Source organism: Struthio camelus, chromosome 10 (assembly GCF_040807025.1).
Source record: "Struthio camelus isolate bStrCam1 chromosome 10, bStrCam1.hap1, whole genome shotgun sequence".
NCBI classification, from domain to species: domain Eukaryota; kingdom Metazoa; phylum Chordata; class Aves; order Struthioniformes; family Struthionidae; genus Struthio; species Struthio camelus.
The window spans coordinates 15,931,299-15,943,772 of NC_090951.1; the positions used below are offsets into that span (position 1 = coordinate 15,931,299).

The 12,474-nt window shown below is 36.4% G+C and overlaps 1 protein-coding gene across 2 annotated transcripts in view; it reads left to right on the top strand.

The window, feature by feature from the left end:
* The window catches only part of LONP2 (lon peptidase 2, peroxisomal), a 185,774-nt gene that overhangs the window by 159,765 nt on the left and 13,535 nt on the right, over positions 1-12,474 (top strand). For both annotated transcript variants that reach the window (XM_068955974.1, XM_009678414.2), the window contains 2 exons: positions 1,590-1,716; positions 2,830-2,963. In XM_068955974.1, coding sequence (XP_068812075.1) covers positions 1,590-1,716; positions 2,830-2,963 — 261 coding nt within the window. The remainder of the gene's footprint in view (positions 1-1,589; positions 1,717-2,829; positions 2,964-12,474) is intronic.

The following is a 12,474-nucleotide window of genomic DNA, read 5'->3' on the forward strand; positions in this document are numbered from 1 at the left end:
ATACATCCTGTAATAATATTTTCACTAGTTGATATGTTTGAATTGTAACTCACTGATGGCTAATAGATCTTTTTAAGGTCTTAGTGAAGAAACTTCTGCTTTGAAAGACTGAAACTCTTCTTGTTGTTCATGTGAATTTCTGAATAACCACAAAATATCATATTGACAGCCTTTTAAATTCTAGCTGATCACAGACCAGTTGCAGTAACTAACTAGATCTGATGAAAAGAAGAACTCCTCAGCGTAACCTAGTTACTGTAAAGAAAAGAATCCCTTGATAACTTTTTTTGCCAGTCCACAAATTCATAATTCTGAGTGAGGACTGTTTGGAAATTATTAGGATTTGTGAAAATGAAATTGGATGTGAACACTGCAGGTGTGAGAACATAGTTTTGTAAGGATTCAAATAATGACTGCTGCTTGTAACCAAAACATGGGACTAATACTGTTTTCATTGTGATGTATACTATAAATACATTACACAAATTCACTTTTTTACACTATGATTTATTGCACTTCTCATTCCCAAAATCGTGTTCTGAAAGATCATCAAAATAAAAATTGAAGTATTATGCCATATATATGGAAGAAGGTGGAGGAAATGGAGTATGTGGAGGAAAAATAGCATACCCTGTAATGTACTTCAGTTACACTTTTTCTTCTTTTTTCACTGTATATTTAATATGATGGAATAAGTTCTATGTGATGTCTAAAGCCTCTCATAGCAAAATTAGGCAATTGTAAAAAAATCCTGAAATCTAACAGTATGAGAAAACAACTTACTGAATTGAACTGTTTCACGGAACTACGTTTTGTAGTCTGTGTGAAGCAATGCAGTAAACAAAGGGCTGTGCCTTCACAGACATAAAGGGGGGGGTGTACATTTGAGGCATTATCTTCAGACTGCGATTCACAAACATGAGCTAGGAGCCCGAGTCCTCTGTACAGTAGCCAGTCTTGTGACTGCAGCGCTCGCCAGGCTGCAGGAAAAGTAAGTCCCACTCTTTGCACTGAAGGTTATTTGTTTATTTTTATATTAAATAGTCATTTGGTAACATACTGCAGTATCCCTTTCCTTTACAATTACTGCCCTAACAGTTGGAATAACCCTCCAGGGAGGTTGGTACCCTACAAGGCACCAAAACTGCGAGTCTTTCAGGATCACTGAAAGAGACTAGCACTGCTTTATTTATTTGTTTTGTAAGTGCATGTGAAATCCAGTTTTCTGAACTGTTCAGAATATACCTAACGCTTACTCTGTCCCATTAAGGTCCCTTTAGAGAGATAATGAACTTGTGGGTCTTGATCGCACATACCTAAAGGCAGACTTTCTTAACCCTTTTAAAGCTGGATTATCACTAGGCTGAGTATTATAAGGCACCTAGAACATAACTGCTGTGAATGTATCTAGAGAATGATTTAGATTCTTCTGAAGTCCCAAGTCAAGTCTGTGGATATGGAGGTATCTTGGGGAGGAGGGTTATTAAATTCAATCAGATACAATTATAAATGGGTTATAAATTTGATACTGTCGTGTAAGGGCAAAATGATTAGTAAACATAGGCTCTTTTTTTTTTTTTTTTTGGAAGGGTATACACAGGAAGAAAAAATTGAAATTGCACATAGACACTTGATTCCTAAACAGCTTGAACAACATGGCCTGACTCCACAGCAGATCCAGATTCCACAAGTAACCACTTTAGACATAATTACCAGGTAAATCAGTTGTTCATTGCTTTAAGTTTTAAATAATTTTTTTGCTGGTAACTAAATTATAACTACATTATTTATAACATGAAACATTTCCTTTGTTTCATAGTCTTTATATATTCAGAAATTCAACAACTGGTAATTTATGGAATGCTCTTTCAAAGCTCCTCTTAGCTCTTCTCTCCTTACTGAACAGAAACATTCTTCCTTCTCTAGGGATTTCCTTGATCTAGTTTTCAGAGCGCTCATGATAAGCAGTTGTGTTGGCACAATTGACAAAGTAGTATGAATAGGCAGGAACATTTCAAGCTAGTATTTCGTTAGTGTCTTCAGTGTGTGCATCCGTGGTCTTGGCATAATACAATCTTTATTTTAGTCAAGTTTTATTTATGTCAGCTTCATATAAAAATAAAGATCATAATTTTGTTTGTTGTTTATTGACTTGATGGGTCACGTTTGTCTAAAAGTTTGAATTAGGTTAAAAAATAAATGTTTTTTAAAATAGCTTTTATTAGTCAGAACTTCTTTTTTTGTAGGACAAAAGAGAGAAGATATCAACCAAAACACCTTTAAGACTTGAAACTTACTTTTTCATATGTAAATGAATTATGTCAGTATTCAGTGAATCGGAGTATTTTATGACCAGGAAAAGCATTTTTGAGTTTAGCAAGTGTTATTGTCTGATATTTGTTTTTAACTTGTAGATTAAAAGAAAATAAACATTTCCAGTCAATTCCTCTACTTTCAGTGAACTAAATTTTGAATTTAAAAAATACCCCTTCCTTTTAATTTTTTTTACACATGTGAGAAGAGCTTGATGTCATTGGAGCATCATTTAGCATTTCACTAAGTTTTGATGCCAGGTGTTAGTCATGTCGTCTTCTGACTCAGTGGTTTGACATTCTTCACAATTTTATCAACAAACAACAATTAGTTTGATATTAGCGCATGAAATTTTTTCTATTTATTAGAGTAGTCTAAGGCCATACTGCCTTCTACGTTTCATTTCGTTTGTATGTGTCTTTAAAAAGAAAGTGTATTTAAATTCAAAAGATATCTCTCTTATAAAAAAAAAATACTTCTTTTTGTCTGTCTATAAAATAATTGTGTTTATGCTAGATACACTAGAGAGGCAGGAGTCCGCTCTCTGGATCGGAAACTGGGAGCTATTTGCAGAGCAGTGGCAGTGAAAGTGGCGGAAGGACAGCACAAAGAAACAAAGCCAGATCGTGCTGAAGCGGCTGAAGGAGAAGGTTTGTATCTTCTGTATGATTTCTGAAAAAGGAAACTTCTAATGTAGTCATTGGGAAGCTAATTTATCAATCTTTTCCTTGTTTTTTATGCTTCATTGACTTTTTTTGAAAACACTTTGCAAATAGAGTGACGTTCTTTTAATGCATGGATCAAGGAGTGTTGATCTATGGCTTGGGACATAAGTGGAGTAATCTCAACCTGCCAGGGTGGTAATTGAGCAATACGGTGGTTCTGTTTCATATCTTAGGTATGCAGTTATGGTTTGTGTATGCTTTCATCTCTTACTAGGGATTTTTATGCAAGTCTTTTCACTTTTCTTTTTTTAATAAGAGACTAGGCAATGGCTTTAGTTATTGTTCTTAAAGAGGCGCTTTGTACCTCTGTACTGAGCGTGCTCTACCAGCTCACAACTGGATCCTGTTATTTTATTGTACTTCAAAATAAACATGAACTTGAAGAGCTTTGAAATTGAGGTTTGGGGGCTCTCTTTATGTTCCTTTAAGAAGGCAGCATATCTGTCACTTAAAGGTTTAGGGCCATTCACGAAATTCATTAGCTCAAAAAGTATCTTAAGAAATGATGCTTCAGTGCTCTTTAGTGATAAAGTCTTGCACTTTATTAACTGTCTGGCAGAAAGGGAAGCTTAGACTTTTCCCTCAAGTCTGCAGGATTAAAAATGTGATTGTTTTGCACTTTGCAAGTACCACAGTTTGTTTTGATCCAGGCATGAAGTAGCACTGATTCTAAGTCCCTTGGAGCCATGGTAACTTTTGTCATCTTTATTAAGTCTGTTCTTCTCTGCCATGTATACAGAAGATAACTGTTTGTTATTCCCAGTGATCTAAATATCTATAAGCCTGTCACCAACTGCAGCATTACACTTTTCTGAAAAGCTGTCGCTGGACTTAAATGTACAGAAGTTCATGTTAGTTAACCTCTGTCTGCTGCAACTAGAACTTGTTATTCTGTGAGAATAATACTTGCATCTTTTGTTCCCTCGTGGTCTGCCCTTTCTTTCCCCTGGTATACTGAAATGTACAGAGTACAGTTAACTACTGACAGAACACATGACAAATGCATGCATTCAGTAAATGAATTAACTTACTGTCAATTTATAATAAAATTAAAATTCTGCATAGGTCAGAAAAGGAATGTGTGATATTTTCAGCCCGTATCTGGTGGAATTCTATCTGTATCCTCTGTATTAGGCCAAGTTTTGCCATCTTGCCTCAGGCAAAATGCTCATTATCTGTGTCATTGATTTTGGAAGAGGACTGCAAGATTTGGGACTCTTACTCAAGAACACTGTGTTGTCTGTTTCTGTTAACTGATTAACTGACTGTTTTTCCTTTTTCCATAAAAAATATTTATTGTCATTTAAAATATGATATATAAAAGCTGGTTTTTATTAATTTATAAAAATATCTAATCTTGCCCTTTACTGCTTAAGGTAGGTATACTTTCTATCTAAAATATAAGATGCTAGGAAGGGTTGTTCTGTCCTTGCATTTCTGTTCAGGCTGTTCTGACCCCCCGTAGAATTAGATAAACGCAGTTTGCATTTATCTGTACCAGTGTATCAGGAAAGTGACCAGTAGTGTATGTTTGAATTTTCCTTTGGATTCAAAGAAAAGCCTTTGATTATTGTATCCTTTTCTTACTAATTTAGATAAATCAAGGTATCTTAACTCATAGTAGTGGGAAATTGTGCAAGAGAAACCATTCTGTAGAGAACATAGGTTCTTAAAACAGAATGGAAACTACTTATAAAAAGTTATTTAGCCAAAAACTACCTTAATGCTTTTTTGTTTCTGCATTTTTCTTTTTCTTTTGTTTTCTCTTGGTATGGCTGACTTTGGTAGAGCTGCTCGCCGGTTCTCATTTTCCTATCAGATTGGCGAACCTGAGATGTCACACTGTCCCTTTCAGTCCGTGCTGCTTTTTGTTTAAACTGCATTTCTCTTTTGGATAATCTTACGTCAGCAGAAGCTTAAGTGCGATTTTCGTATTTCTGTGCATCAGTTGGTAATAAACTAGAATCAGGCATGCTTTCTTCATGAGATATCCTCCATCTCAGTAGATTTATGTTGGAATTTTTTGATCAAATTTGATTTTAATGGTTTTTCACTGCATTCTCTAATGGCAACAGCTCGGTGGAGTGAGAATTTACTATCATTTACTGGGTTTTTAAAGTTCTGAGTAGTACTAATGTTGTCTGCCTCTTCTGTGAGCACTTATAGTAGGCTTTTACTTTTAGTAGGATTTTAGTAGGATGTTACCCAGGAGGGTCAGTATCGCTGTCCCAATTTACAGTTTTGGTTGCAGAGAAGTGTAGTACAGTCACCTTGGAGGCTAATATTAGCAATTCAAGTAGAAGTTTCTTGAGCTCAAGCTGCTATACCATATTTTTTTGCCTTCTTGAGAAAATATGCTTCACTATGCATTTTCACATTGTGCATTTACTTCCTTTAGAGGCAATATGCTTGCAAGGTTTGCTGTTGCTGGGTGGGGGTTTTGGGGGGTTTTTGGGTTTTTTGCATTAAATGGTGAGTGAACCATGGGGTCTTCTCAGTGTGTATTTACTGTTTGCACCATAGAGTAAGTTAAGACAGCAGTATGTATGACACTTTGTGCCAAGCAGTATTAGTAATCTGTCAGAGAATAACAGTGTGCCAGAGGACACCGGAAAACAGTAATTGCAGAAACAGCTGCTTAATTTTGCTCCAGAATACTTGTGAACATATAATACTAAACAGACACCTATGTGGTTTGATGTTTCAAAAGATTCCCCAACAAACCTGATGGGGGGAAAAAAACACTAGCATTGACGTCTGTACAGCAGGGACAGTGCCAGACTGATTTGCAGGAGGGCAAATGAGGAGACTCGTTATGCACTCCTTTACACTAAAGCAAGCTTGTATGTCTGAGCAGTGACGCTTCAGAGAATAAAATCTGGGGGAGGAAATATGTCTGATGTTTGTACCAATACAGTGCTGTTAATTAGAAAAGTATGCCAAGAGGAGTTTTACCCACAGGAAAAGATTTGGTAGCTTGTCTCCAGAAATCCATTTATTGACAGTCTTTTAGCTTTTCCTAGCCTTTTTTCCTTAACTCAGTGTTTCTTTTGTGAAAATTGAATCTTCTTTTAACTGATCTTTATTGTTTGTTTGGTTTTTTTTAAGATCATTGTAATAGCCTGTGGAAACTATCTGTAATACCAGACAATTGAATTTGGCTTACAAATTAGTGTGTGTTTAAGTGCATTGAGCTCGGTTTCCTCTGAATGTTTAGCTTAACAAAAGTGAACTCTCAGTAGCTGTGACTGTATGTGGATGAATGACTGTGAAATTTTGAATTGTCTCACATACATTGGAAAAGCTTTTAAGACATCTTTATTAAAGCTTTTTATTTTTACTGCATGCTGCATTTTTGTATAGCTTTTCTCCTTTGTGCTGGATTTTTCTGAAATACACCTGAACTGGCTTTTGAACCAGAACACTGAGCCTTTGGGCTGTGGTGTGTATGCTTACTAGTATCAGGCAAGATCGAGTATCTTTACGCTCTGCTGCTGTCACTTTTGTGACAGTAATTTTGACATAACTCATACTTTTAAAGTATGACCTTGTACTGAAAGGATAGGTATACCTAAAATGTGTTTAAGGGTCTAATGTGATTGATGAATAAAGAAAAGTGTCATTCTCTTCTTCAAGACTTTTGATGAAATAGTAGAAAAGTCACTTCAAAGGACAACTCCTGGTACTATGAAAAGAATCATTTTACTATTAAAGCACAAAACAAAAAGGAGCTGTTTTATGCATCTCAATCCAATGAAAGGGGTATTAGCAATGTTAAAATTAGCACTGGACTTGTAGCTTACCCCAGGAAAAAAAGGTAATTGCAAGCTAAGCTCCTCAAAAGAGGGAGAAATGCTAGCATTTTTGGTTGGCACACTCTTTGGAGTAGGCTCAAAAGCATTGGGTTGTGAACAGTTGTCTTTGTGCTTCTGGAATCTAAACTGTCAGTGAGAAAACCCTGTACTAGCAAAAGGGTTTCCAGAGGACAGGTGGGTCTGTAGTTAAGCTCTGGTATTACAAAGACATGTATAGAATGGTGCAGTCTGCAAAACGCGTGGTTTATTTTGTACTAATAATGTGTTTATACCCAGCTGTATTTTTAGCAGAATATGTCACTTGTTGGGAGTGGAATTTTTTGTTGGTTTTTGTTTGTTTTAAGTTTTGTTTAGCCTTCATTGAGTCTGGAAACAACCAAATATGTAAAACAAAACCCTGAAATAACTGTCACTAAACTCAGATGCTTGCAAATTGATGGAAATAAAGGGATTTGTAGGGTAAACTTTTTTCTTTTGACTGCAGTAGAATTTTTTTTTGATGTGTGGACATTTGTGCAGTTGTGCATAGTGATGATACATTTTTGTTTTATATCATTAATGACTCTTGAAGACCAGGTAGTCCAAGTTATTGTAACTTCTTAATAATTTAAACTGTTATGTGGCTTTTTTCTTTCTTTATCTGTTTAAAAAGACTTGTAATTCATTTTTGCTTTAAATATTTGTTGGTTACTGATGTGGGCTTTAGACTCTTCAGTTAACGCCCTCTTTTGTCATGAGTTGTGAGTCTGAGAAAGCAAGCTACAGGCTTGCATTATGGATATAACTCGCTAAAGCATATTTTGTATATGATTCGTAGCGTATCACAATAGTGGCACAGTGCCTATTGTGTTTATTTAGCTGAGTGCCTTCTCCTTTGTGGATTTATAATAAAAGTTGAAAGAAATGAGGTGATAGAACTACTAAATTTCCATCGCTATATTGACTAAATCAGATTAGTAACTCAAAGTGGAGCAGTGATTTTCAAGGCTTTGTAAACATGGAACTTCTGACACTGTTTAATAGCAGAGCTCTAAAAATGGAGGAGAGCTGCAATAGCAGAACTCATGCAGGAGACATGCTATCAAGCTACGTTTAGCGCTTTCCAAAAATGTACGGCTGAAATAAATCGGCAGCTTTGTATTGCCTTCCTCACTTCTCTGACTCCTGAGCTTTATGACAAAGTTGACAAGTGGAGGAGTGTTAGTTTGCATCAGTCATTGAATTTTTACAGTGAACTTCAGCAAAAGCAGGTGAAGTCATTTTTCAGACGTCTCCAAGGAGTCGTTCTTGTGTACAGTAACACTATCTGATATTTTACTGAAACACTATCTGAGATTTATAAGACACTCATGTAGTCTTTGACACTAGAGGAGATGCTAGTAGTTATAAAAATGTGAGAGACTCCCCTACCTATTTTAGTGCAACTGCCTCAAGAGTACAGTGCAGCAGCTGTGTGCCTGCCTGGGCATCATGACATGATACAACAGTTGAAACCCGCAAGCAAAAAAATGATTTATTTAATTCAGACTTGAAAGAAAATTTAGGAAAAGTAATGTTTAGTTACTAAAACTCAGCAATTGAATCCTATCTACATTGAATCCAAGCCTTCAAAAATATTTAAATGTTTCTATTACCTAGTAATACAGTTTGTCCTACTACTTGGGAATGCATCTGCACTTTTTTTTTTTTTTTTGAGTTTAACTTAAAATTTGATCCAAGTGGTCAACTTGAACTAGAACAGGTAGTCTTTACTCCCCCTACCTCAGCTTGGGCCTAATGCATTTTGTTCACAAAACGTTATAAAATCTCAGGTTATAGACTTTTTCCTTTTCTTCTCTTTCGATGTGTATAGGGGCTTTAGTATACCTGGGCTAACGTTGCTGCTCTTGGAAAAAGTGACATATTCTGTATTCTGCCCAAATTCTTTCTTAGCACTGGGAGACTGGTTTGCAAAATCTGATCAGCATAAATCCAGAGTGGTATGACTGTAGGCACTCAAGTTTAAGTTTAACTGTGCTGAGTTTAGCACTGTTAGTACTTAGCAGTAGTAGAGAAATGTAGTACTTAAATGTTACTTAGCAAATCTACAGAAATGTAATATGTGGTTCTTTCTCCAAACTGCTTGAAGTTGCCTTTCTGTTTAGGCCAAAGAGGCATAAATGATATCAAAAGTTGGTTTTATATGCAAGCTATTTTTAACATGTAAATTTGTCTAAATATTCTTGCATGAAAACTTGAGATTCAAGCGCTTCGGTGCAATACGCATCATGATTCTAGGCAAGAATATCCTTTAAATTATATTTTACAGGAGAGTTGTGATGAAATATTAGTGTTCAACTTTTTAAAATATTGTGCCAATCAGTATGCTTTCTCAGTGTCATGAATGTGATCCTGTCAGTGTTGATGGAACGTAATGTTCAGAACCTGCGAGGAAAAAATGTACACAGCAATAAATTTAAGCATGCAAGAAAGCGTTCGTAGGACGAGGGTCCCAGGAAGGAGTTCCTTTCCAAAAGAAAATGTTTTGGAAGTAACGCTGGGTGAATATGTATTGCGTCAGATGCAGGTTGGACAAGGGAAAGTTGCCATTAGATGTAGTCTCGTGTTGCGCCTGATTTTGATCAAGGACTGTTGTCAGCAGGGGCAATCACATCCTTTGCTACCTAAATGTAGTTTTGTGGTGTTTTGTTCGTTAATTTGGAGAGGCCAGAAGAACTCTGGGTCATGTTTTGAAGCGTCTGCTGGTGAATCACTTAAGGAAAAAGAACATGGTGTTTCCCCTTTTCTTGCCCCAATTCAGAACCCTTTGCTTTTATGCTTACTTTCTTTTTATACTTTGTAGTAATTCAGCAAATCACAATATGGTATGTTTAAAAGCTGTTTAAAATTTTCAGGTTTCCATTTTACTCTGCTATGCTGGTCAGTATAGCTAGAAGTCTTTGTTTTTAAGACCCTTGTATTACTAGTGCTTAATGTACAAATGTTTTATGAAGAGGTGAGAGATTTCTACATGGTGAGGAAGTTTTCAGCTCTTGCATTTGCTCAGTTTCGTTATATTGCTAGAAGAAAGTAGAGGTCTTAAATTCTTAGATCTTTAGCATCGTGCCATGGAATTCCTTTTTAGCATAAATCCTAAATTATATATAGTAATTCATGTGGCAGTATTTACACACAAGGTTTTGTTTCGTTGTGGGAACTTTCAGAGGCAGAGTCCTAGGGAACATTGACTTGATCCTTTCCTGAGTAACTTCAGATTCTGCTGTGAAAGTTTTACATTCAAACGTAATCTATTTTTTTTAGTTTAGCCATTTTTTAAAATATGAAAAAAGCTATTTCTTTCATTTAAGCAGTAGCGTAGTAGTAGATCAACAGATGTTTCCAGTACAGGGTGCAGTTCCTGTTAAGGGCACTTCTTTGACTTCTTAGTTTATTTTTCTAACTAAACTCAAAATGTAAGATGATAAAGCTGTTGTCCTAGCCAAAATTCCTGTTTCTGGAAACTTGAATTTAACTGTCTTTTTTTTTTTAGATAAAGGTGTCATTTCACTTTTACTATGATTTATGGCTATCCTGCTAGGATAGGAAGGGAACACGTATACGTCATCGTTAATGGAAGACTTAATTACTTGTGCCTTTATAAATTCTTCATAGTCAGCACTTCTAATAAGGTGATTAAAATAAGACTTTTATTCTTCCAAGAACATGTTAGTGTTTGTAATTACGTTTTGGAGCATCACTGTATGCTCTTATAACAAATTAGAAAAGGTCAGAATTTAAGTTAACGTTTTTAGAAGACAGGGAAGTCTGGAGTTTGTTATTGTTACAGATTGTAAAATGGAGTCTACTAATTAGATTATATAAGCACAAAGGATTTCTTATTCTTTTTATAAGGCAGGTGGTCTCAACAATTACCCATTTGCTTACAAGAAGCGTCTTTCTGCTTCAGCTGTTTACAGAGAACTAGGTGAAATAAAAACAAGCAGAAATGGCAAATCATTGTGTTGGTTAGGTGGTAAAATATCTTAGTATAGCACAAAAGCAGTTGTATTTAAACTCAGTTTTGTTTTAAAATGTGAATTGTCCTATCAAATTACTCAAGGTTTTAAAGTCCGTGCTGTTGGAATTACGATCTGATTTGCAAGAACAGCATGCAGTGACCCGTTTCCTGTACTTGCTAGTATTTATTTATGTCTTTAAATGTATTGTATACAGAAATAGTAGTTCAACAAAAGCATAGAGATATGCTGAAACAACAGGAGGGCCATCCGATTAAAGCAGTGTATACAGTAAAGGAATTGGATTTATGCATTGAGCAATGAGCTGAAGAACGGAGAGCTTAGTGGCGGTTGGATAATAACTACCTGATTTGAGTGCTGTATGAAAGCTGAACTGATGTTATTATTATAATAGCGATGGAGAGTGTTTTCCTTGATACTGTATGAAAGCATGAGTGAGATTTGTTCTGTAACAATGTTAACTGTAAAAAGGCCTCCTTTATACATCAGGATTAATAAAAGGGTAATTTGTATCTTGTGAAGTGAGACATTCTCGCTTCATCCATTCTGAAAATTACTTTTGCACCACTGTACACCTGCTGTACACCTTTCAATATTATATTAAATAGATTAGATCAGTGATTTGTGTCTTTCCATAATTGTTTAAGTTTCTGGGTCTTCAATTGTTGTGCCGGTATTAAAATGCAAAGGAAGCCACTCTCGTCATCTGAATGGGAAAAAGTTTCAGAGAAACGGAACAAAAGCAGATAGTTTCTCAGAATACTTGTGCCGAAGGCTTGAGGCTCGGGATACAATCCTGTGTAATGTAGACTATCACTTTAAATGTATTCTTAGACTTGTGTGTTCAGGGTAGAATGAAGTGGCTTCACTACGTGCGTGTGTGCAATGCTTATCTTAATGGCTGCCTCAGGTCAGGGAGGCACTGCCGTAAAACTCTGCCGCAGAGTCTTAGAAATATCTGGATAGTTCAAGTATTTTTCATTTCGTTGCTTTGGACTTTCAAGAAAACGATAGTGAGCCTGTCGGATCTGGATCGCATGCAGTGTATCACGCCTCTAGATATTTCTGAAAAGGCCAAATAATTTGATCTTTGAGGAGTTTTCTGTTGGTAGTTCAAGATATTGTTCAAGACACCTTGGAAGAATCTCCTCCGACAAAGGAGAAGAGGAGAGCCCAGCACAGGTATAATATTTCAAGATAAAAAGCCATAGACGAAGTTCTTACACTGAAATTGTTTGGAGGTTTTCTGTTGAGTGCAGGCTGTATCCTGTGTGTGTCTAGCTGGGTGCTGAACAAACTTAAGAAAGTGGATTTTGCAAACTGAGATTTACACAGAGTAACACCTTTGCCGTTAGAGACGAAGGAATAAGCCTATTCAAAAGAATAAGCATAATGTGAGAATACGAACCACGTGCAGAGCAACAGAGGTGGGTTGTGGTGTGTCGGGGTGGTGGGTCCATCTGAAAGCCTGTAAGGAACCAGCACACGAGGGTAGCACACGAGCTGGGCTTGTTCCAGAGTGTACTTTGCGAGCAGTGGCTTCCCCACACTGGCTGGCTGGTGGTGGGGACAGCTGGGGCCTGCCGTGGGGACGTGGGACTGGGG